General features: G+C 72.9%; 10 protein-coding genes across 10 annotated transcripts; 5 read left to right on the top strand and 5 right to left on the bottom strand.

Moving 5' to 3' along the window:
• AURANDRAFT_31552 (putative metacaspase) lies at nucleotides 1–894 on the bottom strand (the record flags this gene model as incomplete). Its single annotated transcript, XM_009042055.1, has 1 exon — nucleotides 1–894. A coding segment is annotated over one exon (894 nt), but the record flags the coding sequence as incomplete, so codon positions are not given.
• Nucleotides 895–1,152: 258 nt separating this feature from the next.
• On the bottom strand, nucleotides 1,153–1,404 carry AURANDRAFT_17728 (hypothetical protein; the record flags this gene model as incomplete). Its single annotated transcript, XM_009042054.1, has 1 exon — nucleotides 1,153–1,404. A coding segment is annotated over one exon (252 nt), but the record flags the coding sequence as incomplete, so codon positions are not given.
• A 4,685-nt stretch (nucleotides 1,405–6,089) lies between these two features.
• Nucleotides 6,090–6,824, top strand: AURANDRAFT_54947 (hypothetical protein; the record flags this gene model as incomplete). Its single annotated transcript, XM_009042103.1, has 1 exon — nucleotides 6,090–6,824. One exon carries the CDS (start codon nucleotides 6,216–6,218, stop codon nucleotides 6,813–6,815), a length of 600 nt encoding a protein of 199 aa, XP_009040351.1.
• Nucleotides 6,825–7,498: 674 nt separating this feature from the next.
• On the bottom strand, nucleotides 7,499–7,780 carry AURANDRAFT_8726 (hypothetical protein; the record flags this gene model as incomplete). Its single annotated transcript, XM_009042053.1, has 1 exon — nucleotides 7,499–7,780. A coding segment is annotated over one exon (282 nt), but the record flags the coding sequence as incomplete, so codon positions are not given.
• A 143-nt stretch (nucleotides 7,781–7,923) lies between these two features.
• AURANDRAFT_69941 (hypothetical protein) lies at nucleotides 7,924–8,706 on the top strand (the record flags this gene model as incomplete). The annotated part of the gene is made up of 2 exons (XM_009042104.1): nucleotides 7,924–8,133; nucleotides 8,339–8,706. The coding sequence occupies 2 exons, from the start codon at nucleotides 7,939–7,941 to the stop codon at nucleotides 8,663–8,665; spliced, it is 522 nt and encodes a 173-aa protein (XP_009040352.1).
• A 2,986-nt stretch (nucleotides 8,707–11,692) lies between these two features.
• Nucleotides 11,693–11,926, bottom strand: AURANDRAFT_31681 (hypothetical protein; the record flags this gene model as incomplete). The annotated part of the gene is made up of 1 exon (XM_009042052.1): nucleotides 11,693–11,926. A coding segment is annotated over one exon (234 nt), but the record flags the coding sequence as incomplete, so codon positions are not given.
• A 3,400-nt stretch (nucleotides 11,927–15,326) lies between these two features.
• AURANDRAFT_31621 (hypothetical protein) lies at nucleotides 15,327–15,839 on the top strand (the record flags this gene model as incomplete). Its single annotated transcript, XM_009042105.1, has 1 exon — nucleotides 15,327–15,839. One exon carries the CDS (start codon nucleotides 15,327–15,329, stop codon nucleotides 15,837–15,839), a length of 513 nt encoding a protein of 170 aa, XP_009040353.1.
• A 1,138-nt stretch (nucleotides 15,840–16,977) lies between these two features.
• AURANDRAFT_66789 (hypothetical protein) lies at nucleotides 16,978–18,741 on the bottom strand (the record flags this gene model as incomplete). Its single annotated transcript, XM_009042051.1, has 1 exon — nucleotides 16,978–18,741. One exon carries the CDS (start codon nucleotides 18,739–18,741, stop codon nucleotides 16,978–16,980), a length of 1,764 nt encoding a protein of 587 aa, XP_009040299.1.
• Nucleotides 18,742–18,951: 210 nt separating this feature from the next.
• On the top strand, nucleotides 18,952–21,612 carry AURANDRAFT_66788 (hypothetical protein; the record flags this gene model as incomplete). Its single annotated transcript, XM_009042106.1, has 4 exons — nucleotides 18,952–19,426; nucleotides 19,496–20,232; nucleotides 20,364–20,549; nucleotides 20,608–21,612. 4 exons carry the CDS (start codon nucleotides 18,952–18,954, stop codon nucleotides 21,610–21,612), a joined length of 2,403 nt encoding a protein of 800 aa, XP_009040354.1.
• A 1,845-nt stretch (nucleotides 21,613–23,457) lies between these two features.
• AURANDRAFT_2298 (hypothetical protein) lies at nucleotides 23,458–24,514 on the top strand (the record flags this gene model as incomplete). The annotated part of the gene is made up of 2 exons (XM_009042025.1): nucleotides 23,458–23,576; nucleotides 23,683–24,514. Coding segments are annotated over 2 exons (951 nt in total), but the record flags the coding sequence as incomplete, so codon positions are not given.
• Nucleotides 24,515–27,526: the final 3,012 nt, after the last annotated feature.

The following is a 27,526-nucleotide window of genomic DNA, read 5'->3' as shown; positions in this document are numbered from 1 at the left end:
TTAAAACAAGGACGACAGCACGGCCGCGCCGATCCCGGCGGCGAGCATGGTCTCCATGCCGACGCCCGCGCCGCGGCCGCGGCGGCGGCTCTTCTTCCGGCGCATGCCCGGCCGGCGGCCGATGGTCTGGTTCGAGTTCGGGATGAAGCCCTCCGTGAGCGAGAAGACGCGCTGGTTCAGGTCGAAGCGCTGCGACGAGCTCAGCTGCGGCTTCTGCTTGAAGCCCTTGCGCCGCAGCTCCCGGTGGAGCGCGGTGAGGAAGTCCGGGTAGAGCGGCATGGGGTTCTCCGCGAGCGCCTTGAGGAAGGCGTTCGTCATCGCGCCGCCGGCCGCCGCGTTCGCGTACGTGTCCGCGGAGCACTGGTCGTCCTCGCAGCCCGAGAACAGCTGCACGTCGCCGCGGGAGAAGCACGGCACGTCGTCGGTCTGCCAGCCCCGGCCCGGCGTGAAGCAGTAGGGCAGGTCGAGGCCCGTGCCGCTGTGGCAGCAGTCCATGATCGACGTGAGCCGCGCGCCGTCCGGTAAGGGCCGCACGAGGATCGCGTGGAGCTCGTCGTCCGTGATCTGGCCCGCGGACTTGTAGTCGCAGGGCACGATGGTCTCGTCGTAGCCGTCGGCCTCGTCGCCCGTGCGGTCCCGCTCCTGGGACCCGTGGCCGCTGAAGTGGAAGAAGAGGCTGTCGCCGCGGCCCGCGCCGGCCGCGAGCCAGCGCAGGCCCTCGGTGATCGCGCGCCGCGTCGGCCGCTGCTGGCCGCCGCGGTCGTCGCGGAGGATCACGATCTGCTGCTCGGGGAAGCCCTGGCCCAGGAGGAGCGCGCGCATGCGCAGCACGTCGTTGACGCAGCCGCGGAGCTCCGCGGAGCTCCCGGGGTAGTTGCAGCCGACGAGCAGGGCCTACCAGGCATGTCGGTCACGATTTCTCCTCCGGTCAAAATCTCTCGAAAATCGTCACGGCCACAGGACGCTGAGCGGGGCCTTGCGCGTGCCCGACGGCATGATCGGCGCGGCCGCGGCCGGCGCGGCCCAGGACTGGACGACCATGGGCTGGCCCGGCGGCGCGGGCAGGGCCTGCGCGGCCGCCGGGTTCGGCTGCGCGGCCCACGACTGGACGACCATCGGCTGCTGCGGCGCCGCCGCCGGCCGCGGCGGCGCCTGGGGCCGCGTCCACGACGTCGTGTGCGTGTTGTGGTCCACAAAGTAGCTCTTGCCGGTGGGGTCGCGCTTCTCCTCCCAGCCGGGCGGCAGCGGCGCCGCTTGCACGGGCTGCGCGTAGGCGGGGCGCGCCGGCGGCTGCGGCGGCGCGGCGGCGGCGGGCCGCGTCCAGGACGTCGTGTGCGTGTTGTGGTCCACAAAGTAGCTCTTGCCGGTGGGGTCGCGCTTCTCCTCCCAGCCCGGCGGGAGCGGCATCATGGCGTAGCTCATCGGAGCAGCGCACGCGTGGAGCTCGGCAGGGTTGCTTGCTGCGGAGATGCGATTTTCACAGACAGCAACATCTCAGCAACAACGCGCACCTTGAGGTAAGCGCAAGCGCGTGGAGCATGGAATGATGTGCGCATCCAGCGGGAACATCACGGACGCGAGCTAGGTCGTGCGCGGCTGCGCCGAGCGCTGTTTACAACGAGGCGCTACGAGGCGAGTTGACTTTGTGTAAATTTTGTGGCAGCAGTGGCGAATGCGGCCGTGCTTGCGCGCTGCGTCGTCGCGTTGGTGCTGCCGTCCATCGCGGCAGATGCGACGCGGCTCGCAACAGCGAACCGCGCGAAACTCGCGCGCATTTTACAGTCCTTGCGCTCCGGCGGCGAGGCCGCTCTCTGCTCGCCGCGGATCCCGTTCCGGAGTCGCGCCGCGCCGTGCGCCGGTTGCGCGCGAAGTCAGGAGGACACGGGTGATTCAACGTCGCTTCAACGTGAGTGTTCCACGCGCGCGCGTGCTGGGAAAAGCATTCACGCTTCGAGACCGTTCCGAGACATGATCGCTCGTCCAAAAATCAGCCGAAACGAGCGGAAAATGGCCGAGAGAGGAGCCTTTGAAGTTGGGAATTTCGCACTCTTGTCCTGCCCAGGCCCAAGTGCGGGAGCGCCTTTGGCAACACGGTGCTGCACCACGGCTGCCGCTCCCTCGACGGCGACCTCTACCTCGGCGGGCCGTCGCGGGGCACCGCGGCCGAGCACGTCGCGGACCGCGAAACCGTGAACCCAGCACTTGACATGCCCGTGCTCGCGCGCGTCGCCCAGCGCCGCTGCAAGCGGGCCCACAACTTCTCGCTCGCCGACGCGCGCAACGTCTACCTCGCGCTCGCGGCCTGGGGCTCGGCGCCGGCGTCTCGCGCTCGACGCGACCCTCTGTTTAGGTCGGCGAAAACACCCGCTTTAGGTCGCCACGCGCCGCTCTACGCGCGGACCGACGACGCCGCCGCTCGCCGCCGGAGTCCTCCTGCGACCACGACCGATGGTCATCGTCGCGCGCGGTAGGTCGCCGCGGTCTTCCGCGCGCCGTCCCAGCGGAGCCTCTCGGCGTTCCACTTCGACCGCCACCTGTGGGGCGGCGAGCAGAAGACGGCGACGACGGGCAACAGGCGCGACGGCGAGTGGCGGCGGGCCGTGCGGCGCGCGGCCGACGCCGCGGCCTTCGCGTCGGCGCCCGGCGTGGGCGCGCGCTACGCGAAGACGCTCTCCGGCCGCGCCTGCGCGACGCGGGCCAACGGCACGCGCGTCGCCTGCGGCGACCGCTGGGCGCGCGTCGACGCCGGCTTCGTCGCGCGCGCGGGCGACCGCGTCGGCGCGCTCGGCTTCGTCGGGCTGCTGGAGGCGTACAACGCGTCGCGGTGCCTCTTCCACCGGCGCTTCGGCGGGGCGCCGCGCGCCTTCCCCGTCGACCGGTCCCACGCCCAGCGCGACTCGCCCTGGCCCGAGGCGGAGCTCCGGGGCTGGGTCGACGACGCGGACGAGCGCGTCTGGGCGCGCGTGCTCGCGCGCTTCGAGGCCGACGTCGCGCGCGAGCTGGCGCGGGACGCGCGCGTCTAAGGCCGACGCGCCGCGCGCGCTCGGCGCGGCGGCGCGAGACGCAAGCGCCTAAGGCCGACGCGCCGCGCGCGCTCGAAGGACGAGGTACACAGGAGCGAATTTACGTGGGGACGAAGTCGGGGTCGAAGCCGGCCTTCAAAAGCGTGTCCTTGGGCATCATCTTCACCCAGCGCCCCTTCTCCTCGACAAAGTCCTCGCAGGCCGTCACGTCGAGCTCGACCTCGCGCGTCTGCGGGAAGACGTTGACGTCGACCGTCGGCGAGTCGGGCCGCGGCGAGAAGTCCGGGTCGTCGGCGAGGTGCGGCTGCTCGTGCTTCGCCTCGATGACGTGGTACGCCGTGCAGCGGTCGACGAACTTGCAGTTGACGCAGATGCAGCCCAGGCGCGTCCTCCTCCGCGCCCGCGCGCGCGGCGGCGCGAGGGCGCCGCCGCCGACGCCCCAGAGCACGAAGAAGGTGATGGCGGCGCGCCGCATCGTCCGGGGCGCCGCGGCGGCGGCGCCCCGCGTGCGTGCGGCGGTCGGCTGCGGCCGGGCGCGGCCCGCAGAGGTGTGCGAGGTGTGGGTGGCGGTCGCGGGCGCGAGGAGCCGCGCGCAGCTGGGCCGCACGAGGCGTCTATCCTCGGGCTCGAGCGCGGCCAGCGAAGCACGTTGCTTGGGTGTTTCCTTCTGCAAGTTAGCAAGTTTGACTGCTCGACGCATCGGTCGGGCTGCCTCTCTCGGCCTCCTAAACAGCCGCGATGCCGGCGCCGCTGACGGAGGAGGAGCAGTACGAGATCAACCACGATCTCATCGAGGAGAAGATCAAAATTCACGACCAAGAGAAAAAGCAGCACGCGAGGCACCGACGACGAAGCCTCAAAGAACGCGTCAGAATCCAAAAAAACAAGCACGGACACGACGAGGAAATCGATATGCCCCCGGAGCCCGTGCTGAGCTTCTTGGGCATGTTTTGCTGCGGCGCCAAGGAGGAGTTCGAGACCGAGGACTGAGACGCGCGCGCGCGTAACATCCCGCGCCGCGCGGGGGCCGGGGAGGGGGGCTCCGAGCCGTCGTCGCGTGTTAGCCTCGCGGGACGCTCGCCGCGTCGGCCCTGGGCGGGGGCGGCAGCGGCGCGATCGCGTCGCCGTCCGCGACGAAGGCGAGGTACTCGCCGAAGGTCACGCGGGCGGCGTCGTCGCCGCCGCGGCGGAGGCCCGTGGACGCGGCGAGGTCCGCGAGGGCGGCCCTGCCGTCGTCGCCGCGGACGCGCTCGAAGCCCGCGGCGAGGGACTCCTCGGCGCGCGGCGACAGCGGCGGCGGCGGCGGCGGCGGCGGGCCCGGGCCCTCGACGTCGTGCTCGTGGACGACGGCGAGCGCCGCGGGCCGGGCCTTGGGCGCCTTGGGCTTGGGCTTGAGCGCGGGGGGCTTCGGCGGCTTGTGGCGCGGCGCGTGGAGCGGCGGCCGGACCTTGGCGGGCCGGCCGTCGCCGCGGAGGTTCGCCGCGGCCCGGCCGTGGTCGCGCGGCAGTTTCCGCGCGTCGCGCGGCGGCGGCGGCGACCGCGACGGCCGCGGCGGCGACTTCGACGGCGGCGCGGCTGGCTCCGGCGCGACGCGGGGCGCCGCGAGCGTCGCCTCGACGCGCGGCGCGCTCTCGTGGAAGACGAGCGGCGGGCAGTCGCCGAGCGCGAAGTCGTCGTCGTCCGCGAAGGTGGCGTCGCCCCGAAAAACGTCAAAAGTCCGGAACGTCGGCTGCTTCTGCGGCTGCGGCGCCGCGGCCGCCGCGGGCTCCGGCGCGTGCGCGCGCCGCGGCGGCGACAGCAGCGGCGACGGCAGCGCCGCGGCCGGCGGCGGCTCGACGACGGCGCGCGGCACCGCGCACCGCTTCGCGGCCGCGTCCTTCACCTCAAAGGGCCCGAAGAGCGCGCGCGGCACGAGGTCCAACGGCGCGTCGTCCCGCAGCCGCCGCGCGAGGGCCGCCGCGGCCGCGTCGTCGCCGCCGAAGCGACAACGCGCGTCGACGACGAGCGACCCGCTCCGCCAGCTCAGGAGCTCGACCTGGCCGTCGCCGACGCGCGCGGCCCGCGCGACGGCCGCCGCCAGCGCCGCGCGCCGCGCGGCGTCGAAGGCGCCGACGGACGACTCGGGCATCTTGAGCGTCATGTCGCAGCACGCGCACGAGCCCTCGGCGTCCGCCGCGGGCGACGGCACGTCGACGAAGCCGAACGCGGACCGGCGCAGGGGCGACGGCGGCGACACGGGCGACGTCGACTTGGCCCCCCGCGACGACGCCGTCGACGGCGACGCCAACGCCGCGTCGAGCGCCGCGAGCGCGCCGGAGTGGCGCGTCGACCGCGGCCAGCCGTCGGGCCGCGGCGGCGGGCTCTTCGACCCGCGGACCTCGAGGGACCGCCGGCCCACGGGCACGTCGACAGAAAGCCGCGCGGCCGCCGGGCCGTCGGTCACCGTGCCCCGGGGCCCGCCCAGAGCGACCTTGAGCGACGCGTCGAGCGACGCGAGCGCGACCGACGCCGTCGCGACGAGGACGGTCCTGCCGTAGGCGTCGGCGACGAGCACGCGGCACTCGACGCGGCCCCAGGTCCGCACGGCGCCCAGGGGCTCGTTGCCGCAGGCGCCGTCGGCGAAGCCCGCCAGCGCGACCGTCGCGGACCCGAACTGCTTCCGCCGTTTCCTGTCGATTCCGGCCTCGATCGCGTGCACGAGCAGCGCGCTCTCGGAGCGCGCCTTGAGCTTCTTCCCCAGGGCCACCTCCTCGCACTCGAAGACGCAGCGCTTCCCGGACCCGTACCACGCCGACCCGTCGCGCGACGCGCCGACGCCCTCGCTCCCCGGCTCGACGATGACCGGCGCGTAGTCGAGGAAGCGCACGGCCAAAGCCGGCGGGCTCGACCGCAGCCGCTTCGCGAGCTTTTCGACCTTGTGCACGTAGACCTCGAGGCAGAAGAGCGACGAGGCCATTGGGGTGTTTTCAGGGTTCAGGGCAGCCTCGATGGGCACCCATCTCTCAAACTGACCGCCGGACACGCTGAATTGAAGCGGGAGGAGCACTGCGCATCGGCTGGGTGAACAGGCTGTGGAGCTTTGCGCGCGTCGCGGCGCTCGAGACGAGCGCGTCGAGCGCGTCGAGTGAGTCGCGCGCCGCCCACTCGCGCGCCGCCCACCCGTGCGCCGTCGCGCGCGCCGTCGCGTCGAGCATGTTCAGTCTCCTGGAGGCGCTCAAGGAGACGTGCTTCAAGCAGCCCGAGCTGAACATCTGCATCGTCGGCGTCGACGGGTCCGGCAAGACGAGCGTGCTCGAGCGCGCCAAGGGCGCCTTCGGGTCGCGGCTGCCGCCGCTGCCGCTGAGCAAGATCACGCCGACGACGGGCATGAACCTCGCGCAGGTGGAGCTCGCGCGGGCCAAGGTCACGTTCTGGGACCTCGGCGGCGGCGCGTCCGCGCGGTCGCTCTGGGCGCGCTACTACGCGGAGACGCACGGCGTCGTCTTCGTCGTCGACGCGGCGGACGCGGACCGCCTCCGCGAGGCGCGCGACGCCTTCCGCGGCGCGCTCGACCACCCAGATCTGGCCGACGCGCCGTTCCTCGTCCTCGCGAACAAGCAGGACGCCGTCGGCGCGTGCGGCGCGGACGAGCTCGCGACGCTCTTCGAGGTGCGCGAGCTCCAGCGCGCGGGCCGGCGGAGCGTGGACCTGCGGGCCTGCTCCTGCGCCGACGCGGCGAACGTCGAGGAGAGCCTCCTCTGGCTCGTCCACGAGGCCAAGGCCCTCGCGCCGCGCGCCGCGCCTAACGAGTAGCCTTCGGGGATGAGCGGCCGTACTTAGAAGCTGCCCGGGAACGGGCTCTGGAGGTTCGACTGCTGGCGCGGCGACGGCGGCGCGACGCGGTCCGGCGACTGCCAGAGGGCCGGCGGCGGCGGCGGCGACTGCGGCCAGGTCGCCTGAGGCGGCTGCGCGTAGTACCCCGGCCGCGGCGCGCCGCCCATCATCGAGATCGCGGAGCCCGCGTGCGGTTGCGCGAACATGGCCATGATGCTGTCGTTCGAGCTCCGCGGCGCCGGCGGCGACGCGAAGCCGGCGTGCTGCGCCGGCGGCGACGCGAAGCCCGCCTGCGGCGGCGGCGGCGCGCCGAAGAGGTCGACCGGTCCCGGAGGCGCGCCGCCGAAGAGGTCCGGCGCCGGCGCCGCGGGAGGCGCGCCGCCGAAGAGGTCCGGCGCCGGCGCCGCGGCCGGCGCCGGCGCGTCGAAGGAGAGGAGGTCCTCGGCGCTCTTCGGTTTCGCGTCGAAGAGCGAGCGGCGCATGGCCTCCTTGACCGCCTCCCCCTCGGGCATGCCGTTCTCGAGCGGCGGCGCGGGCGCCTGGCCCGGGACCCCGCCGTTCCGCGGATCCGCGGGATCCGTCGCGCCGCTTCGCGTCGGCCCGACGAAATTGCACTTTTCATATTTGTCGCGGAGGAACCGCGTCCGCCGCTGGTTCGTCGTCGTGCCCGCGGCCGATAAGCGCGCGTCGTAGGGCACGGAGGCTTCGAAGTACGCGTTCGCCGCGGCGTTGCCCCACCGCTCCATCTTGTCGACCTGCGCCGTCGTCCACTCGTCGAGGCCCACGGAGCGGACGCGCGAGACGTGCGACCCGAGGCCCCGATGGATCGTCGCGCAGTCCCGGCAGAGGAAGACGCCCAGGGACACCGAGGCCCAGTTCGGGCGCCCCGGGGTCGAGCAGTCGGCGCAGGTCGAATTGCCGGGGAGCTTCAACAGTTTCTTGAGGCGCTCGCGCGCGGCGCGCGTCTGCTGGACGGTGGAGGACATCGAGAGATGGGAGCACCGATCGCACTGTTCCGGCTCGTGAGATGCTCGATCAAGGTGATCGCGAACGGCCCAAAAAAGCCACTGGCGAAAAACCCTGAATCCCGCCCGCCTGAGCCATGGGTGTGCCCCAGTCCAAAGAGATCGCCCACGGCGAGGAGTACGCGAAGAATGTCATGTTTCTGTGTAATCACAATTCGTGCCGCTCCCAAATGGCCGACGGCTGGATGCGCCACCTTCGCGGCGACGCGTCCGTCGGCTGCGCGTCCGCGGGCATCGTCGGCGGCACGGCGGTGAAGCCGGGCGCCATCACCGCGCGTGCGCGGCGTCGCGAGCCGTTTTTCTCGCGAAACGGGCCGTCGGCTCGACGCGCGAACGAGATACGCGAGACGACAGAAAACGAGAGATTCGGCGCGGCGCGCGCGCGGAGAGTAGCGAACGGCTCAAGTAGATTTCGAAGCGGCGCCACGCGCGCGCGAACGAGAACACGAACGAAAAGCCTTTACGCGAATCTCCCAGGTCATGAAGGAGGTCGGCGTCGACATCTCGGACTTTACGTCGGACGCCGTCGCCGACTACGACCCGGCGGACTTCGACATCGTCATCTCGTGCTGCGGCTGCGGGAAGAAGCTCGACCCCGAGGACAAGATCGCGTGGAAGAAGCGCGAGGCGTTCTACGACTGGGCCCTCGACGACCCGCCGGCCATCGACCCCGGGGACCTGTCCGAGTACCGCCGCGTGCGCGACGAGGTCAAGGCCAAGTGCATCGAGCTCCTCGAGAAGATCGAGAGCGACGAGCTCGGCAACCGCGAGAACGAGGGCGGCTGCTACGGCTGCCTCGCCTGAAGCGACAAGACGCCGCCCGAGTAAGCGCCGTACTACGAAAACAGGCCCTTAAAGGACGCCTTGGGCTCGGCCTTGCGCTTCGCGCGCCGCTTCTCGCGCGTGCGGCGGAGCGCCTTCGCGATGAGGGGGTCGCCGGGCGCGAGCGCCGCCGCGGCCCCGAGGCGCTCCTCCGCGTCCTTGAGCCGGCCGAGCTGCTCGAGCGCCGCCGCGGCGCGGAAGTGGGCCTTGACGGCCTGCGCCGGTTCGAGCGGGAGGTCCTGCACGGCCGCCGCGGCGTCGCAGGCGCGCAGCGCGCCCGCGGCGTCGCCCGTCGCCAGTCTCGCGGCGGCGATGTTGAGCCGGCAGTCGCGCGCGAGCGCCTTCGACTCCTTCGCCGCCAGCGCGAGGGGCGACGTGCCCTCGCGGTCGTGGGCGATGAGGCGCCGGCCTAGCAGCACCGTCCGCGCGCGCTCGGCGACGCCGTCGACGGCCGCGATCGCGGCCTCGTACGCCGCGGTCGCGGCGCCGGCGTCGCCCGCCGCGAGCAGGCCGTTGCCGCGCGCCTTTTCCGCGCGCGCCGTCGCGACGGCGGCCTCCAGCGGGTCCGGCGCGCCGTCGTCCTTCGGCTGGCCTCGGAACTCGGCGACGGCCTCGCGCGTCGGCGCGTAGACCGTGTCCGTTTCAGCGTCGTACTTGACCTCGCCGTCGCTGATCGCCGGCTCGTCGAGCCCCAAGCTCTCGCAGGCCGCGAGGAACGACGCATTCGGCTTCCATTCGACGTCCGCGGCCGACGACGACGCCTGAGCGGCCATATGCGCGGCGGCTCTTCAGAGCGGCTCCGTGCCCTCCAGAGGGCTCTCTGGCAAAACGCTCTCCGGAGCGATGGCTCTCCGAAACGCGGCCATGCTTCGGCGCCTCGCACCGCGGCCGGCGACGCAGCGATGGACGCAGCGCTCGACGCGCTGCTACGCGAGGATTCCGGGACTTGCGACGCAGCGATGGACGCGGCGCTCGACGCGCTGCTACGCGATGATCCCCGAGTGCGAGGAAACGGGTCTACCGCTGCTCGGCGCCGCGGCGCGCGCGCGCGAGGTCGCGCCGCAGCTCTGGTCCGCGCTCTTCGAGCGCGACGAGCCCTACGTCGTCATCGACGACTTTTTGGGGGCCGACGCCGTCGCCGCGATGCGCGAGGACGCGGCGCGGCTCCGCGACGTCGGCCGCTTCGGCCCCAGCCGGTCCGTGGGCCGCGACGGCGTCGCGTTCGACAAGGAGGCGGTGCTGAGCTGCGAGCCGGAGCCGTCGGACTTTGACGACGCGCCGCACGTGCTGGTGTATACGCGGGACATGCTCCTGACGCTGCCCGAGGCTCTCAACGGCTTCCTCGAGGCCGCGGGCGCCGCGCAGCGCGTGTCGACGTCGGCCTACGGGACGAAGCTCGCGGTCACGCTGCCGAGCGGCGCCTACCCGCGCCACGTGGACAACGCCTGCGCCGACGGCTCCGGGCCCGCGGACAAGCGCTGGCTCACGGTCATCTTCTACCTCCAGGACGACCGATGGCGCGGCGGCGGCGCGCTCCGGCTCTGGGTGCCGGACGGCGACGGCCCGGGCGAGCCCGTGGACGTCGAGCCCGTCGGCGACCGGCTCGTGTGCTTCTTCTCCGATCGCATCGTCCACGAGGTCCTGCCCACGGAGGACCCGGACGCGCTCCGCTACGCGCACACGCTCTGGCTCGTCAACGAGGGCGTCTGCGACGCGTCGCGGCCGGGCCAGGCGACCGTCGCCGCCCACTTTCCGCCCTAAACTGAACTTACTTCATCGCCTTGCTGACGAGGCCCCGGGGCGTCAGCGTGATCTGCGCCGCGCCGTTGCCGACGTTGTAGAACGCGGAGCCCACGAGGTCGTCCGGCCCGCGCGTCGCCGCGACGCCGTCGCCGTCGAGGCGCGCGGACACCGTGAGCGCGAGGTTCGTCGTGTCGGCCGGCAGCACGGCGTCGGCGAAGAGGTCCTTCTTCGTGACCTTGAACGAGTACGGGAACGACACGCCCTTGAGCGGCACGCGGACCGCGCCGAGCGCCGGGTCCGGCGCGCCCTTCATGAGGCCGATGACCTGCTGCGGCGCCGCGCCGCGCTTGATCGTCACGTACAAGGCGGCCGTCTCGCTGTCGAAGGTCGGCGCCGCGCCCTCGGCGAGGCTGGCGACGCCCGTGACGAGCACCTCGTCGTCGGCGGCGAGCGCCGGCGCCGCGAAGGCCGTCGCGACGGTCGACGCGATGCCGACGCCCATCTGGCGGCGCGTGGCCGTGAGCGCGCCAGCCGTCGTGGCGACCAGCGCGATCACTGCTAGGCTGAGGCGCCCCATCGTGGCCTCTGCGTCACGCTGTTGCTGCGGCAGTCCGACGCGGGCCCGGGCCGGTCGTCGCCCGCGGCCGCGGAGGCCTCCGCGGCGCCGTCCGACGCCGTCAAGCACTGTCGCCGCAACAACCTATACTCCCAAAGTTATTACGGCGCGCAGTCCGGTCGCAGCGCGAACGCGCCCGTCGCGACGTCGACCGTCGCGTCGCCGAGGCGGACGCGGAACGTCCCCACGACGACGCACGCGCCGTCGGGTCGGCCGCACTCGAGCTCGCCGGCGAAGCGGACCGCGTCGCCCGCGTCGATGACCGCCTCGCCGCCGCGGCCGAGGCCGAGGCCGCGGACGACGTCGAGCGGCTCGCCCGACGGCGACGCGACCTTCCACTCGTGCGCGACGACGCGCACGGGCCCGTTGCGCGCGTTGTTGATCTGGACGTCGTAGCCGTACAGACCGTCGCCGCCCTTGGGCGACGCCGTCACGCCGACGATGACGCGCCGCGTCGCGTTGACCGCCGTGCAGGGCAGCCGCCCGTCCGGCGCGGGGCACGCGGCCTCCCAGGGCGCCGCGAAGGCCGACGCCGACGCCGTCAGCGCGAGCCGGTCCACGGGCGCGACGAAGGTGTCGCCCGCGCGCAGCGGCGCGTCGTCCCAGTAGAAGTCGTCGCGGCCGCCGGGGAGCTCGAGGATCTCGAAGGAGAAGGACCCGTAGAAGCTGCCCGTCGCCGTCGGCAGCGTCGTGCCGGACTCGTAGCTCCAGGACTCGCCCCCGCGCAGCACGGGCGTGTCGCCGCGGACGCCGGGGCCCGACACCTCCGTGACGCCGCCGAACGCGTCCGCGAAGCGCCACGCCCGCGTCAGTAGTTGGACCGTCGCGGAGCCCTGGTTCACGAAGGTCACCCTGTAGCTCCACTGGTAGCTCGACCCGCGCATGCCGCGGAACGTCGAGACGACGTCCGTCTTCACGGCCGCCGCGCTGCCGTAGTGCGCGGCGCGCGAGCTCTTGCTCTCGAGCGCCTCGGCGCCGCAGCGGAGCGCCGGCGCGGCCGCGAGGTTCCGCGGCTCGAAGTCGCCGGCCTCGCGCGCGAGGGACCGCGCGACGAGGGGCGCCGCGTCGCCGTTCTGGAACGTCGCGTAGTGCGCCTCCATGAACTCCTTCGTCGCCGCGCCGATGGCGGCGTAGTCGAGGGTCACGATGAGCTGGAGGAGCACGCCGCAGACGAGCCTGCGGGCGCGCGCGGGTTCGGGGGAGAGGGCGGAGGCGGCGCGCACATGATGAACCAGTCGTAGTTGAGCCATTGGCGCCGCGGCGGGGGGGCATTCTCCCGCATCATCGTCGTGGCGGGCTGCTGCCTTGCGGCACGATCGGCGGCAACATCACCGGGACTCATCGGCGGGAGAGCGAGGCGACAAGGTGGGTGCGAAACAAGTCCATGGCAGCCATCGCGCGCGCCGCTCGCGTGGTCCTGCCGAGGCGAACGGCGGCGCGGACCCTCGCCCTCGCGCGTAACACCGAGGACGCGGAGCACATCGCCTTCCCGCGCGAGGGCCCCGGCCTCGACTACGCCCTGAACTGGTCCCTGAACGGCGACGGGGTGACGCCGTCGGCCCAGGCCTTCCGCCTCACCAAGGCGTCGGCCGCCGCGAAGCTCCTCGGGAAGAAGCCCGCGAAGCCCTCGGGCAAGGGCGCCGCCGCGCGTCGCCGCGTCCCCGCCGCGCCGCCGAGGCCGCCGGAACCCTCGTCCCCCCGCAGGCCCCGGAGATCGACGACGAGGACGCCTTCGACGACGCCTTCGACGACGTCGCCGAGGCCCTCGAGGCCGCGCCGGCGCTCTACGTCTCCGAGGGCGACGCGCCGGCGACGCGGACGCCGTGCCGCGTGATCACCGACGACCTCAAGCTCGGCGCGACGGCCATGGCCCACTGCCTCGAGCGCATGCCCCTGCGCCCGCCCGTCGAGCTGCCCATCACGGCCTACGTCGCGCCCGCCGCCGCCGACTTCGCGGGCTACGTCACCGAGGACGACCGCGTCAAGATCGTGTTGGGGGGCAAGTCCGCGACGGCCGCGGCGCTCAAGGCGTCCCTCGAGGCCTGCGCGGGCCTCGACCTCTCCGGCGAGGCGCCGCCGGAGCTCGACGAGGCGTAAGCCCCGACCCGCGCGCCGTCGGCGGCGGCGGGGCCCCGCCCGCGCCGTCCCCGCGGCGCGCGCTTTAATTTCAAAAGACCTCGCTGGACGCGTCGCGCAGAGACGCGGACATACACGGGACCCTTACCCTGACACGTCTCGCTCGGCGGGCATCGTACGTTACCGGTCCGCGTGGCTCTGCTCGCAGAACCACCGGCGGTAGTCGCGCGCGGCGAGGTTCGTGCGGCGCGTCGCGATGCAGAAGGAGAAGACGTTGCGCTTCGTCTTCGTCGACTCAGGGTAGTCGACGGCGACGGGCGGCTCGGGCAGGAAGCCGTCGTCGGCGAGCTTCATGCGCTTGCGGTCGCCGCCCTGCTTCTTCGCCGCCCGCGGCGCGTCCTCGAGCGACGCGGAGCCCGCGGGGCACTGGAGGATCTCGTCGGGGACCTGGTACTTGGAGAAGATCCAGGCCGTGTCGGCGTAGGGGGGCTTGTCGACGTGCTCGTAGCGCTGGCAGTAGTGGAGGAAGTGGGGCAGCTTGAGCGAGTCGTCGGTCAAAATCGCCGGGTCGCACGTGCGCGCCTTCGGGATCGCGTCGACCCAGGGCCAGGCCTCGTCGCCGGCGCCCGTGTTGCTGACCATCATGCTGTTGATCATGGCCGGCCGGATGCCCAGGTCGGCGACGGCGACGACCATCGCGTACATCTCCGCCAGATTCCCGAAATTCCGCGCGACGGCCATGGGCATGAGGTGCGTCCAGTTCGTCGCGATGGGCCGCCAGTCCGCCGCGAGGGCGATGTAGGGCGCGCCGATGCTGTAGAAGGTCGAGGCCCGGCTCTCCGTGAGGTCCGCGGCCGCCGCGGGCGACGCCGGCCGGCCGACGGACGCGAGGTACTCGGCGAGCTTCCAGTCCTTCTGGCCGTTGCGGCCCGGCGCCCGCGTCCAGGGCTTGCCGCCGATGCCGTAGCGCTGGGCGATCATGGTCCCGGCGACGAGGGGCGCGGGGAAGGGCGTCGACTTCGCGCCGCCCGTCGCGAAATAAGCCGCGGGGTCGTCGAAGGAGTCGTGCCAGAGGGGCCGCAGGAAGTAAAAGTCGGGGTCGATGAGCGCGATGGTCGCGTCGCCGGGGATGGGCGTCTCGTCGAGCCAGTGCATCATGCCCAGGGGCTTGTTCGCGTACTTGTAGTAGTGGCCCGCGTGGTCCTTGAGGGTCGTGTCCGGCGCGTAGAAGACGCGGCACCGCGGCGGCAGGTGCGACATGGCGTGGGAGATGCTGACCTTTTGGGCGTCGCTGCAGCCGCTCGCGATGCGCGTGATGACGCCGCGCTGGTCGACGGCCTCGGCGCTCGAGAAGACGCCGATCGACTGCCAGTCCTGGAACTCGCTGCAGCCCGTCGAGAAGACGACGTGGTACGACTCGTCGATGGCGGTGCTTTGTGTGAGTGGTGGCGGTGGTCGTGGCTGCGGCGCCTTCGGCGGCGGCGGCGGCGGCGGTGGTGGTGGTGGTGGTGGTGGCTGCGGCGCCTTCGGCGGCGCGCGCGGTTCCGGCTCGACGTGCGTCACGCGGCGCACGGGCGCGACCCAGGCCGCCGGCGCCCCGGCCGCCGCGTGCGCCGCCGCTGGCGGCTGCGCCGCCGCCGCCGCGCGCGCCTTGGCCACGACCTTGTGCACCTCGCGCGCCTGCTGCCGCAGCTCCCGCACGGGCACGGTCCGCGGCCGCGGCACGGAGTGCGGCACGGCCTCCTGGTGCAGCTCCAGGCCCTGGTGCATGTTGATCAGCGCGTACACGCCCGCGGCGCCCACCAAAGCGGCGCAGAGCTGGCGCAGCCGCACGCCCGCGGACGCTTGCGGGCGACGCATAGCTGCTTGCTGTGGCAGTGGGGCAACGTCTCGGCGACGAAGTACATGTTGATGGTGCTTCCCTTAACGATCTTCCGATCTGCGTTCTAGCCCCGCATCGCCGCCACGCAGCCCCATCGCCCTCCAACCACAGTTGCAATGATGCGCGTGCTCGCAGTGACCGTCGCGCTGTCGAGCCTCGCCAACGCGCAGAAGAGCAACCTGCGCGGCGCGCGCCAGCTCGAAGACTTCGTGGCGACCTACGAGCCCACGGCCACTCCCACGGCTGCTCCCAACGACAGCCCGACCTTCATGCCCACCTACAGTCCGACGTCAGTCCCTTCGTCGGCGCCCGTGCCAAGCCCGACCATGATCCCGACCTATGCCCCGACGACGTCGCCCGTCGACTCGCCCACCTTCAGCCCGGAGCCGACGTACGCGCCTACCGCCTCGCCCAACGACAGCCCTACCGTCTCGACGATGCCGACCTACTCGCCCACGCCCGTCCCCACCTCGATGCCCTTCCCCTACCCGTCGACCGAGCCCACGTACACGCCCACGAATACGCCGACGACCGCGCCGAACGATTCACCCACGGCCATGCCCACGTACTCGCCCACCGGCGTGCCCGTCCCGCGGCCGACGTTTAGCCAGGAACCGACCTACAGTCCGACCACAAGCCCCGTCGACTCGCCCACGTTCTCGCCCATGCCGACGTACGTCCCCACGTCTTCTCCGACCGTCTCGCCGACGTTCTCGACGATGCCGACCTACGCGCCCACGCTCGTCCCGACGCCGCAGCCGTTCCCCGCACCGTCCGCCGAGCCCACGTACGAGCCCACGGATCACCCGGCGTACGTCAACTACACGTACTCGGCTTAGCCGAGTTGTTCGACCGAGAATTAATCATTCGAACGTTGAAGTGCAACGCGCCGAAGGTGCCGCAGCCTTTTCATGCGCCCGCCCGAGGCATGGCTGCTCCTCGCAAGTGATCATGGAGGCCTGAGCTCTCGAAAAGACAAGCTTCTACACGGCAAACCATGAGCGATGAAGACAGCGACGACGTGCTCAGCGACGTGCACCTGCAGCTCGCGCAGCGCGACGGCGTGACGACGCTCTGCTGGGAGGACGAACAAACAACACAGCACTCGTGCGTCGTCGACGCCGACGGCGACCTCGAGCCGCCGCGGAAGCGTTCTAAGAAAGCGGCCGTCGCGCTCGCGCACCGCCTCGCGACGCCCGTCGCCGACGTCGGCCTGCAGGTCTGGCGCGGCGCGTTGCTGCTCGGCGACTACTTTTTCGAGCATCCGCCCGTCGCCGTGAAGCTCGCGGAGCTGGGCGCCGGCGTCGGCGCGGCGGGCCTGCTCGCGGCGACGCTCGGCGCCGACGTCCTGGCGACGGACGGCCACGCGGGCGCCGTCGCGCTCGCGGCGGCGAACGGCGACAGGAACGCGGCCGCGATAGCGCGCGGCGGCGGCCGCTTCGCCGCCGCGGTCCTCGAGTGGCGCGCCTACGCCGACGCCGACGCGGACGACGACGACGCGCTCGGCGACGCGTCGCTCCTCGTCGCGGCCGACTGCGTCTACGACGACGTCGCGACGGACGCGCTCTTCGACGCGGTAGCCACGGCGCTCGACCGGCGGCCGGGCCGCGAGCTCGTGCTCGCGCTCGAGAAGCGCTTCAACTTCGAGGCCGAGAGCCTGAGCGTCCGCGCCCACGGCTACCGGCGCTTCGCCGCGCGCCTCGGCGGCCTCGACGCGGAGCGGCTGCCGCTGCCGCCGCGGCGCCTCGCGTACGACCGCGGCGACGAGGCCGCGCTCGAGCTCTGGCGCTGCCGCCGCCGCCAGACTAACACACCGCCGGACTAGCACCATCGCCTCTACGTTGTAATGTGTCCCCCGAAGTAGCCAAGAACGCCTCCTCGGCCGCGCTCGAGCTCTGGCGCCGCCGCCGCCGCCAGACTAACACACCGCCGGACTAAAACAACCATGCTGAGTGCCTCGTGACGCGCGCCTTCTATCTAGAGGCCGACGGGGCGGATCAGGGAGATGGCCAGCGGCCGCGCGGCGTTCTTGAGGAGGTGGAGCGCCTTCTCGAAGTCGACGGAGTCGGCCTGGGCGTCGTAGTCGCGGCGGGCCTGCTCGTCGGAGAGGACGTCGTGGGCCTTCTTGACCTTCTGGAAGATGGACGTGCGGCCGCCGCGGTCCGGGTGCGCCTTGAGCGACGTCTTCTTGTAGGCCCTGCGGATCGCGGCGTCGTCGGCGTCCTTGTCGATGCCCAGGATGCCGTAGACGTCGATCGTCGACGCGCGGCGGCCCGTCTTGACGGACGCGCCGGCGACGGCGACGAGGCGCGACCGCCGGAGCATGCCCGCGCGGTCCGCCTGCCCCCCCGGGTTCACGGTGTCGACGACGATGGCGCTGCCGCCGCCGGGGCTGCGGTCGAGCACGATCTTGAAGCCCATGGGCCCCGGGTGCGAGATGACGACCTCGTACTCGCCCTGTACGGGCGGCCCGCCGAACGCGCCCGTCTCGGGCGTTCGATAGGCCGGGTGGCTCCCGGGCCCGACGGTCGCCGCGCGGTGGAGCTTCGGCCGCGGGTCCTCGCTCTCCTCGAATTCGGCGGCGCGCTCGGCCTCGGCGTCGGCGATCTCCTTGGCCCGCGCGGCCTCGCCCTCGGCCTCCCTCTCCGCGGCCGAGGCCGCCTCGAACTCCTCCGCGGCCGCGCGCGCCTCCTCCCGCGCCTGGGCCGCGGCGATGGACGACCGGCGCCGCTTGAGCTCTCTGGGCGGCAACGCTCGCAACGACGCGGCCCAGGCGTCGAGCTCGTCGCCGAGGACCTTGACCCACGCGTCGCGGTCGACGACCGTCGACGCGCGGAGCGCGTCCGTCTTTCTGCCGCCGCGCGACACCTCGAAGCCGACCTTGTTGTCCTTGCGCGGGGCGACGTCGCAGCCGTCGAGGGGCGACGTGCCGAGGAGCGCGCCCGTCTTCGCGTCCGCGAACACGAGCGCGGGGCCGATGTTGACGCCCCGGTCGCGGCGGTTGCGGACGACCGCGCACCGCTGCTTCCTGTAGGAGCTCATGACGTAGCCCGCCTTCTTGCGCGAGAGCACGCCGGAGAGGACGACGGCCTCGGCCTTGGGGTCCGCGGGGGGCTCGGGCGGCGGCGCCTTCTTGAAGAAGCCCGTCTTCGGCGACCCGGGCGACGTCGGCGGGCTCGAGGGCGGCGTCGACGCCGCGGGCGACGGCGGCGCGGGCTTCGGCGTCGCGCCGAAGAGGGCGCCCGCGGCGGACGCGGGCGGCGGCGACGGCGGCGGCGACGCCGGCGCGGGCGGCGCCGCGGCGTCCGCGCCGCCCGCGCCGCCGTCGTCGCCCGCGGCCGCCGCGGCCGCGAGGCGCTCCGCGGCGCGCGCCGCCTCGGCGGCGTCGGCCTCGGCGCGCTCCCGCGTCGACCGCGCGTCGTCGGCGGCCGCCTCCTCCTCGGCCTGGAGCCGCCGCGACGCCTCGGCGCGCGCCTCGGCGTCGGCCTCCGCGGCCGCGCGCGCGGCCGCGCGCGCGGCCATGCGCTCCATGGCCGTCATCTCCTCGGGCTCCTCGCGCGCGGGCGCGTAGGGCTCGGCGTTGTCGCTTTCGAGGGGCACGGGCTCGACGCGCTCCGCCGGCGCGTCGTCGTCGTCGTCCTCCTCCTCCTCCTCCTTCTCACCCGGGGCGTTGGTCTGCATGTCCATGTCCTTCTCGTTGCTGCTGCAGCACATGAACCAGCCGAGGTCGATCGTCGCCATCGGCTTCTCGCCCTTGACCTTCCAGGTCACCCCGCCGTCGCCCATGCTTGGCACGGTTTCTATGCGAGCTCTGTCTGGCCCAGCAGAGGAGTTATTTTTCAAGAGATACATGGGGTCACTTGACGTTCAGTTGCCCCTCGCTTAAGCATGGATCCGTCGATGGGCAGCCCATCTCGCAAGCGCTGAGAGCGCCGCGCTTGTCCAGACAGCATGGGCGGCCACCGGCACCCGAGCGACGCGGACGCGCGGCGCCTGCGGAGCTACGAGTCGATCCAGTACCTGCCGCCGAACAGCGCGGCCTATCGCAAGGGCGCGCGGTCCCTCCGGCCCGCGGCGCTGTCGCCGGGCTCGCAGCGCTGGTGCATGGCCGCGCTGATCGGGTTGACGACGGGCTGCGTCGGCTTCGGGCTGAAGACGGCGCTCTTCGCGCTCGAGGGCGGCCGCCTCGCGGTCCTCGAACGCCTCGCGACGGACAAAACCATGTGGCTCGCGGCGCTCTGGGCCGGGTCGAGCGCCTTCGCGCTCGCGGGCGTGGCCGCGGCCATCACGGCCTACGGCGCGCCCGCGGCGTCGAGCAGCGGCGTGCCCGAGGTCATCGCGTACCTCAACGGCATCACGATCCGCGAGGCGTTCAACCTGCGGACGGCGCTGGCCAAGTTCGCGTCCTGCGCCTGCGCCGTCCAGCGTCCTGTGGCCGTGACGGCTTTCGAGAGATTTGAAAACAATGAGACATCATCACAGTCGTGCTCGGTAGGCGCCGTCGCGTCGGGCCTCGCGGCGGGGCCCGAGGGGCCCATGATCCACCTCGGCGCGATCATCGGGCGGGGTTTGAGCCAGGCGGAGTCGGCCGCGCTCGGGCTCAACTTCCCGCGCGCGTTTCCCGCGCTCCGCAACTCGCGGGACCTGCGGGACCACGTGTCCCTGGGCGCGGCCTGCGGCGTGTCCGCGGCCTTTGGGGCGCCCATCGGCGGGCTGCTCTTCGCCGCGGAGGAGGTCGCGAGCTTCTGGTCCACGGAGCTGAGCTGGCGCGTCTTCTTCGCGTGCGCCGTCGCGACGACGACGCGCGACGTGCTCCTCGCCGTCGGCGCCGGCGGCTTCGGCCCGATCCGCAGCCGCGCGCTCGTGCTCTTCCACATCACGTCCGCGGCGCGCCGGTCGCACGTGCTCCACTTCGCGGCGGCCGCGTGCTGCGGCGTGCCCGGCGGCGCGCTCGGCGCGCTCTTCATCCGCGCGCAGGCCGCGCAGGCCGCGCTCCGCGCGCGGTGGCGCACGAACGACACGCGGCCGAAGAAGGTGCTCGAGGCCGCTTCCGTCGCGCTCGCGACGGCGCTCGTCTTTCTGGGCGCGTCGTTCGCGCTCGGCTGCGACACGGCGTGCGGCGACGGCGACTGCCACGCGCAGCAGCTCGAGGAGGCCTACATGCGCTACTGGTGCGACGACCGGCGCGTCGCGCGCGGCGCCGCGCTGCTGTTGACGGGCGGCGAGGAGACGGTGACGCGGCTGTTTAGTCGGCAGACGCACCGCGCGTTCGAGCCGACGGCGCGAGCCGGCGTCCCGCGGCCGAGACGACGTCCGAGAGACGCGGACCGGGATAGAAAGACGACGACCGACGCGCGTCGCAGGCGCTCGCGCTCTGCTTCGGCGTCTATTTCTGGGCCGCGGTGAGCGCCATGGGCCTGAGCCCGGCGACGGGCAACGTGATTCCTTTGCTGATCATGGGCGCGCTCCTCGGCCGCCTCTTGGGCGCGTCCGTCGCCGCGGTCCTCGACGTCGACCCGGACGGGAGCGACCTCTGGGGCGACCCGGGCGTCCTTGATGCGGCGTCCGACGACGAGCGTTCGCGTGTTCCCGACCCGTTCTTCCTAGGTCTGGGCCGTGCTCGGCGCCGCGTCCGTCTTCTCGGGCGTGACGCGCCTGACGATCTCGCTGACGGTGATCCTCTACGAGATCACGGACGACGTCGCGCTGCTGCTGCCGGTCATGTTCGCCGTGCTCGTCTCGCGGACCGTGGCCATCAAGCTCCAGGCCGAGAGCCTCTACCACGTGCTGCTGGAGACCAAGTCCGTGCCCGTGCTCCTCGAGTCGAGCGACAAGCACTACGACGTCGGGCCGGGGGGATTGGACGTGCTGCCCGTGACCGACGCCATGTCCCCGGACCCGAAATGCGCCTACACGACGACGACGGCGACGGACGCGGCCGCGCTCCTCGCGGCCGCGCGGCACCACACCTTCCCCGTGCTTCGGCCGAGCGACGGCCGCTGCTGCGGCACGATCACGCGCGACCACCTCCTCGCCGTGCTCCGGCGCCACGCGGCCGAGCGCGTCGAGCCCGCCGGCGTCCGGGCGCCCGGCGACGGCGGCCTCGAGGGCGTCCAGATGCCGTCGACGCGCGAGCGGGGCGCCCGGATGCCGTCGAGGAGCGGCGACGACGACGGCCCCGCCGACGACGGCGCCGACGACGACGACGGCGGCGAAGACCCGCTCCGCCTCTCGCAGCTCCAGCACCTGTCGTCGCCCGCGACGCGGCCGATCTTGGACGCGCGAGAGGAGTCGCGGCTCCTCGCGCTCGTCAAGGGCGACGGGACGCCCGTGGAGCTCGGCAGCTACGTCCACGCCTCGGCCATCAAGGTCCAGGCCGACTTCTCCCTCGCGCGGGCCCTCATCCTCTACCGCACGCTCGGGCTCCGCGCGATCGTCGTCGTCGACGTCGACAACCGCGCCGTCGGCATGCTCACGCGCCAGGACCTGCTGCCCTTCCACGTCAACGACTACCGGTCGAGGCGCGCCGACAGCGAGGCCGCGACGGTCTGCGACGGCGACGACCCCACGGAGCTCGAGGCGACCGCCGCGGAGCTCGCGGACCTCGTCTAAAAACACAAAGAAATTTTAACCGCCCCGCATGGACGCGGGCGTGACGGGGAAGGGCGCGCCGGCGCCCTTGCCCGGGCCGGGGAAGAGGCGCGGCGGCCGCGGGAGTTGCGGCAGTCTGAGGCGGTCGAGGAGCGAGCCCGCCTCTGCGCGCGCGCGCTTCGACGCGAGCACGAGCGGGTTCTGCTCGAGGCGGAAGGGCCAGTCGCTGCCCGGCGGCGCTTCGGCGGCCTCGCGGGCCGCGCGGGCCTCGCGCTTCTCGTCGATCTGGCCCTGGAGCATCTCGAGCGTGCGGTCCGCGTGGCAGAGGCCCCAGTTGAGGAGCACCGGCGGGCACCGGATGCCCGGGTCCGCGCCGAGGATGAGCTCGACCTCGGTCCTCGCCGGTTCGCCCTCGGCCACGGCCGCCGCGCCGAGGAGGTAGGTGACGCGGAAGGCCGGCAGGGTCACGCAGTTCTTCCGCGAGTGGAGCTCCGCCTCGAGCGTCGGCGACATGGGCGCCGCCGACGGCGGCCGCAGCCCCGCGAGGCCCTTGCGCAGGCCCGGCGGCGCGAGGGCCGTGGCGCGGTCGAGGCCCGCGACGCACCTCTCGGCGAGCGCGGCGCGGAGCGCGTCGGTCCCGCGCGCGATCTTGGAACGCTCGCTCGACGGCGCCCGCGGCGGCGCCGCGGCGCCGAAGCCCTCGGGCGTCCGCGGGAGCGGCGCGCCGTCGCCGGCGCCCGGCGGCGGCGGCAGCGCCGAGTCCGGCAGGCTCACGCGCCGCAGCTCGACGCGCGCGCGGCCCTCGCCGAGGCGGTCGCAGAAGAGCGCCGCCGAGACCTGGCGGTCCCACGCCGGGAACGGCAGCGCGAAGCGGTAGTAGACGAGCTCCTCGACGGGCGCGTCGGCGACGGTGGACGTCCGCGGCGCGACGACGACCGATTCCTCGAGGCGGCTCACCCAGTGCCGGTGGCTCTCGCCGTCGAGGAGCGCCTCGAGCACCTCCTCGAGGTCACCGTCGAGCGTCGTGCGGCACATGCAGGTCGGCTTCGGGTAGCCGTCGATGGACGTCAGGGTCGCCTTCTTGGCGAAGGCGTCGTCGACGCCGCGGGCCACGTGGATCAGCGCAAAGGCGGCGACCAGGCCGCGCCGGCACGCCATGCTTGCACCAGAAGCCGGACGAAGGACGCCGCGGCGCGCCATGCTTGCACCAGAAGCCGGACGATCGTCGTCGCTTGTTTTATAAATGCTGTCGCGAACCCAGAACGGGAATCGAGCTCCAGGGACGAGATCGGCGAGTTCGGACCCCATTCCTGGCTCGCGGCGGCCCGACACCGACGACGACAGGCGCGTCCGCACAGGTACGGCCGGCGTCGCGACACACTGCCGTTGCGGGATCTAGATGCGCTGCGGCCGTATCGGCCTCGCGAGGCGCCACTACCAGTCGGATCGTGCCGGCGAGCGCGGAGTGGTAATCGGTATAGACGCGGCGTGGTAGCTGAATTTTCTGCGACGGGGGGCGGGGCGGGCCCGACGCACGACCCACTCCCCCAGCCCGGACCCGCGCTGCGCCCCGCTTCCTCGGCGGGGTCGACGGACGTCGACCGCGACCTCGCCGGAAAATCCCGCTTTCGGGCAGGGGCGCGGGGCCGGGCGGCGGGCGGGGCGGGGCGGCGCGGGCCGGGGCTCGCCGGGGCGGCGCGCGGCGCGGGAGTCGCGACGCGCCCCACGCGTAGGCCCGCCGGAACTTCGGGGACGCGCGACGCGGCGTCGGGCGGAGCGGAGCGGCGAAAAAGCAGGTCGGGCGGCGCGGGACGCGCGCGCCCCGTCGACGAGCCGCGCGGGAGGCCGCGCCCGGGCCCGCGCGCCATGGAGCTCCGCGTCGGGAAGAAGTACCGCCTCGGGCGGAAGATCGGCTCCGGGTCGTTCGGCGACATCTACCTCGGGACGAACCTCACGTCCGGCGAGGAGGTCGCGATCAAGCTCGAGTCCGTGAAATCCAAGCGCGCGCGCCGCGCCCTCTCTATTTCGCGCGCGGGCGCGCGACCGCGCGCGCCGCCGCCCGGTGTGCCCCGACGCGCGGCCGTCCCGCAGGCACCCGCAGCTGCTCTACGAGTCGAAGATCTACCGCATCCTCCACGGCGGCGTGGGCGTGTCGAACGTGCGGTGGTACGGCGTCGAGGGCGACTACAACGTCATGGTCATGGACCTGCTGGGCCCGTCCCTCGAGGACCTGTTCAACTACTGCGGCCGCAAGTTCAACCTGAAGACGGTGCTCATGCTCGCGGACCAGCTCGTGAGCCGCCTCGAGTACGTGCACACCAAGTCCTTCATCCACCGCGACGTCAAGCCGGACAACTTCCTCATCGGGCTGGGCAAGCGCCAGCACGTCATCCACGTCATCGACTTTGGGCTCGCGAAGAAGTACCGGGACCCGCGGAGCCACCAGCACATCCCCTACCGCGAGAACAAGAACCTGACGGGCACGGCGCGCTACGCGTCCATCAACACGCACATCGGCATCGAGCAGAGCCGGCGCGACGACCTGGAGAGCCTGGGCTACGTGCTCATGTACCTCATCCGCGGGTCGCTGCCGTGGCAGGGCCTCAAGGCGAACACGAAGAAGCTCAAGTACGAGCGCATCATGGACCGCAAGATGTCCACGTCGACGGAGAGCCTGTGCAAGGGCTTCCCCGCCGAGTTTCGCAGTTACTTCGAGTACTGCCGGAGCCTCCGCTTCGAGGACCGGCCCGACTACGCGTACCTCAAGCGCCTCTTCAAGGAGCTCTTCTACCGCAAGGGCTTCCAGTACGACAACATGTACGACTGGACGGTCCAGAACATGCAGCAGGAGCGGAGCCGCCTCGGGCCCGAGCGCGCGGGCCCGTCCGGCGGCGCGGACGCCGCGGGCGCGGCGCCGCCCGCGGGCGCGGCGCCGCCGCCCGCGGACGACAAGCGCTACAAGGAGGGCGAGGCCAAGGCCGACGACGGCGACCGCAAGGTGAGCGACGGCCGCGGCACGGCCGAGTACGCCGCCGCGTACCGCGCGCCGCCGCTCGACCTCGACGAGGCCAAGCGCGGCGACGCGACGGACCCGCGGTCCGCGCGCCGCGCGTCCACGGGCGCGTCGAACCCGAACTACGACCGCGCCCGCGCCGGCGCGCCGGGCGCCGCGCCGCCGTCGGGCTCCGGCGACCGCCGCGCGGCGAGCGGCGGCGGCGCCGCGCCCGCGTCCGGCGCCGCCGCGGGCCAGCGCCCCGCGGGCGCGCTCTCCAAGCGCGACGGCGGCGCGGCCGACGCCACCGTCGCCTCGCCCCGCGTCGTCACGACCTCCTCCTCCGCCATGCGGCCCGGCGGCCGCTAGCTCCCCCGCGCGGCCGCGGCCCCGCGACCGCCGCCGGCCCCTCTCTCTCTCTCTCGCGCCCCTTGACGACCGCGCGCGACCCCCTGACGCCGCCCGCGGGCGCCCCTCGCCCTCGGGCGCTATAATCACGTCCAGTCTCCTTATCTTTCGCCGTGGGTCTCATCGTCGGAACTCCGAAGCTTTTTTAGCGGTGCCGGTGGTCATCATCGTCGGAACTCCTCGCCGTGCGTGCCGAGGCCCTTCTCCCAGCGCCGGTCCATCTCCTTCCACTTGGCGCGGAGCTCGTCGGCCTCGTGCGCGTGGTACTTGGCGAGGAGCTCGTCCTCGCGCGGGTGGTGGCGCCAGTTGGGCAGGTTGCTGGGGTCCATGCGCGTCCGCTCGAGCTCCTCCGCGAGCTTGCCCGGCGCGGAGCCGACGTTCTCCCAGCCGGGCCCGTAGAGGCTCGCCGCGTAGAGCGGGTAGTTCGCGGGCTCCCGGATGTCGTGGGAGTGGAGCACGACGCAGCCCGCGCCGCCCTTGAGCGCGTAGGACACCTCGCCGTCGAGCTCGTGCGCGTCGAAGCCCGCGCACTTCAAGGGCACCGCCGCGGTGCCGTGCGTCTCGCCGCGCTTCCGGTCGTGGCCCCGGCAGTTGAGCGAGCTGTGGAGGTGGCGGCTTTTGGCGCCCGTCGCGTGGAGCGCCGCGCGGAAGGCCGGCTGGTCCATGAGGAAGCCCGACTGCTCCAATAGGTCGTCGTAGGCTTCGAGCCAGAGGGTCACGAGCGCGCGGCTCTTCGTCGTGTTCGCCCACGCGACGACGCCCGTGTTCGCCTCGCGCGCGGCCGCGGGCACGCGCCAGCGCGGCGACGCCGCGAGCACGGACTTGGCGTGCTCCTTGCCCTCGCGCACGGGCACGAACGCGACGTCGTAGCCGCCGCCGACGCCGCAGACCGCGCCGGTCAGGGGCTTGCAGACGTACGTGTCCGCGTCCATGAACAAGGCGCGGTCGTAGCGGTCGAGGGCGTGCGTGATGGATCGAATTTTTAGACGGCGCAGCCGCCGCAGGGCCACGTTCGCCGGGTCCGTCCGGTTCCGCCACCGCTTCGCCGTCGACTCCGCCGGGTCGGCGCCGACCGGCTTCGTCGCCTCGAACTCGAGCGCGAAGCTCCGGCCGTCGATGGACTCGACGACGTCGAAGGGCGTCGCCTCGCCCCACTCGAGGTCCAGCTGCTTGACCGTCGCGTCGTCGGTGACGAGCATGGTTTCCAGGGTTGCGGCGAGGTCGAGCTGGCCCCAGGTCTTCGCCGACCGCGCGCTCCGGCACGCCTTGCGTAGCGACTTCGGGCCCACGGCGAAGTAGACCACGACCATGGTCTTCGCGTAGGTGCAGGCGCGGGCCACCATGGGTGGCGCGGCGCGGCGGCAGTGGCGGCACGGCAGTGGCGACCTCTTTGCCGCAGCTTGTGGCAAGGGCGTCAACATTCAGGACAGTGCAGTGCAACGTTGAGAAGCCTCGGGCAGCACTGAGACATGCTAGTCCGCGCGCGCGCATGACCTTCTGACATGCCGGACGCCTGTCAGGACGCGTGCAGCGGCCTGACATGCGCGGACTACGCCCACGAGACGTGCGAGCTCGCGCGCCTCGTGGGCTGCCTCTGCGCCGGCTGCGACTGCGGCCGCCTGCTTCTCGGCAACGCGACGCGAGCGGCATCGCCGGCGCCGCCGCCGCTGCCGGAGTCCGCGGACGGCGGCGGCGGCGGCGGCCTCGCGCTCTGGAGCGCCGCCGCCGCGTCCGTCGTCGCCGTCGCCGGCGGCGCGGCCGTCGCCGGGCTCCGCGCGGCCAACGCCGACGACCGCGCGGCGGTGGCGTCGCTGTGCGCCGTCGCCGTCGTCGTCGTCGTGATCGTCGGGCAGGGGCTCATCGCGTTCGACGTGGAGTTCGACTACGCCGTGGCCGCGGATACCGTCTTCGACGGCTACGACTTCTGGGGCGGCGTCGAGGAGCTCTGGCGCCGCGACGCCTGGCTCCTCGCGGCCGTCGCCGGCGCGAGCTCGGGCATCTGGCCCTTCGCGAAGAACATGCTCACGGTCGCGACGTGCTGGGCCCCGGGCGACGCGGCCGAAAAGTCGCGGCGCTTCCGGCTCCTGGGCCTCGGCGGCAAGACGGCGATCTTAGACATCGCGTTCATCGCCCTGCTCGTGACAGCGTCCTGTGGCCGCGACGACTTTCGAGAGATTTGGGGTGGGGAAACAATGAGAAATCGTCACCGTCATGCTTGGTAGGCTCGTGACCTTCGTGCAGGTCGAGACGGCGCCGGATCCCGTCCTCGGCGTCGAGGGCTACGTGGCGACGGCGCCGCGCGCGGGCGCGCTCGTCATTTTGGTCGGGCTGCTGGCGTCGCGGACGCTCACGTCGACGCTCGCGCACTTTCCGCCGGGCCCGCCGTCGCCGCCGCGGCCGCTCCCGCCGCCGCGGGCGCCGCACGCGGGTCTGTGGGCGCTCGCGGTCGCCGCGCCGGTGCTGGTCGGCTGCGGCTGCTTCGCGACGCATTTCGTCGCGCGGAGCTACGAGATCAGCTACCACTTCGGCGGCGGC

Source organism: Aureococcus anophagefferens (assembly GCF_000186865.1).
Source record: "Aureococcus anophagefferens unplaced genomic scaffold AURANscaffold_26, whole genome shotgun sequence".
Classification (NCBI taxonomy): domain Eukaryota; class Pelagophyceae; order Pelagomonadales; family Pelagomonadaceae; genus Aureococcus; species Aureococcus anophagefferens.
The sequence above is the reverse complement of the archived record's forward strand: the minus strand, read 5'-3'. Positions and strand labels throughout refer to the sequence as shown.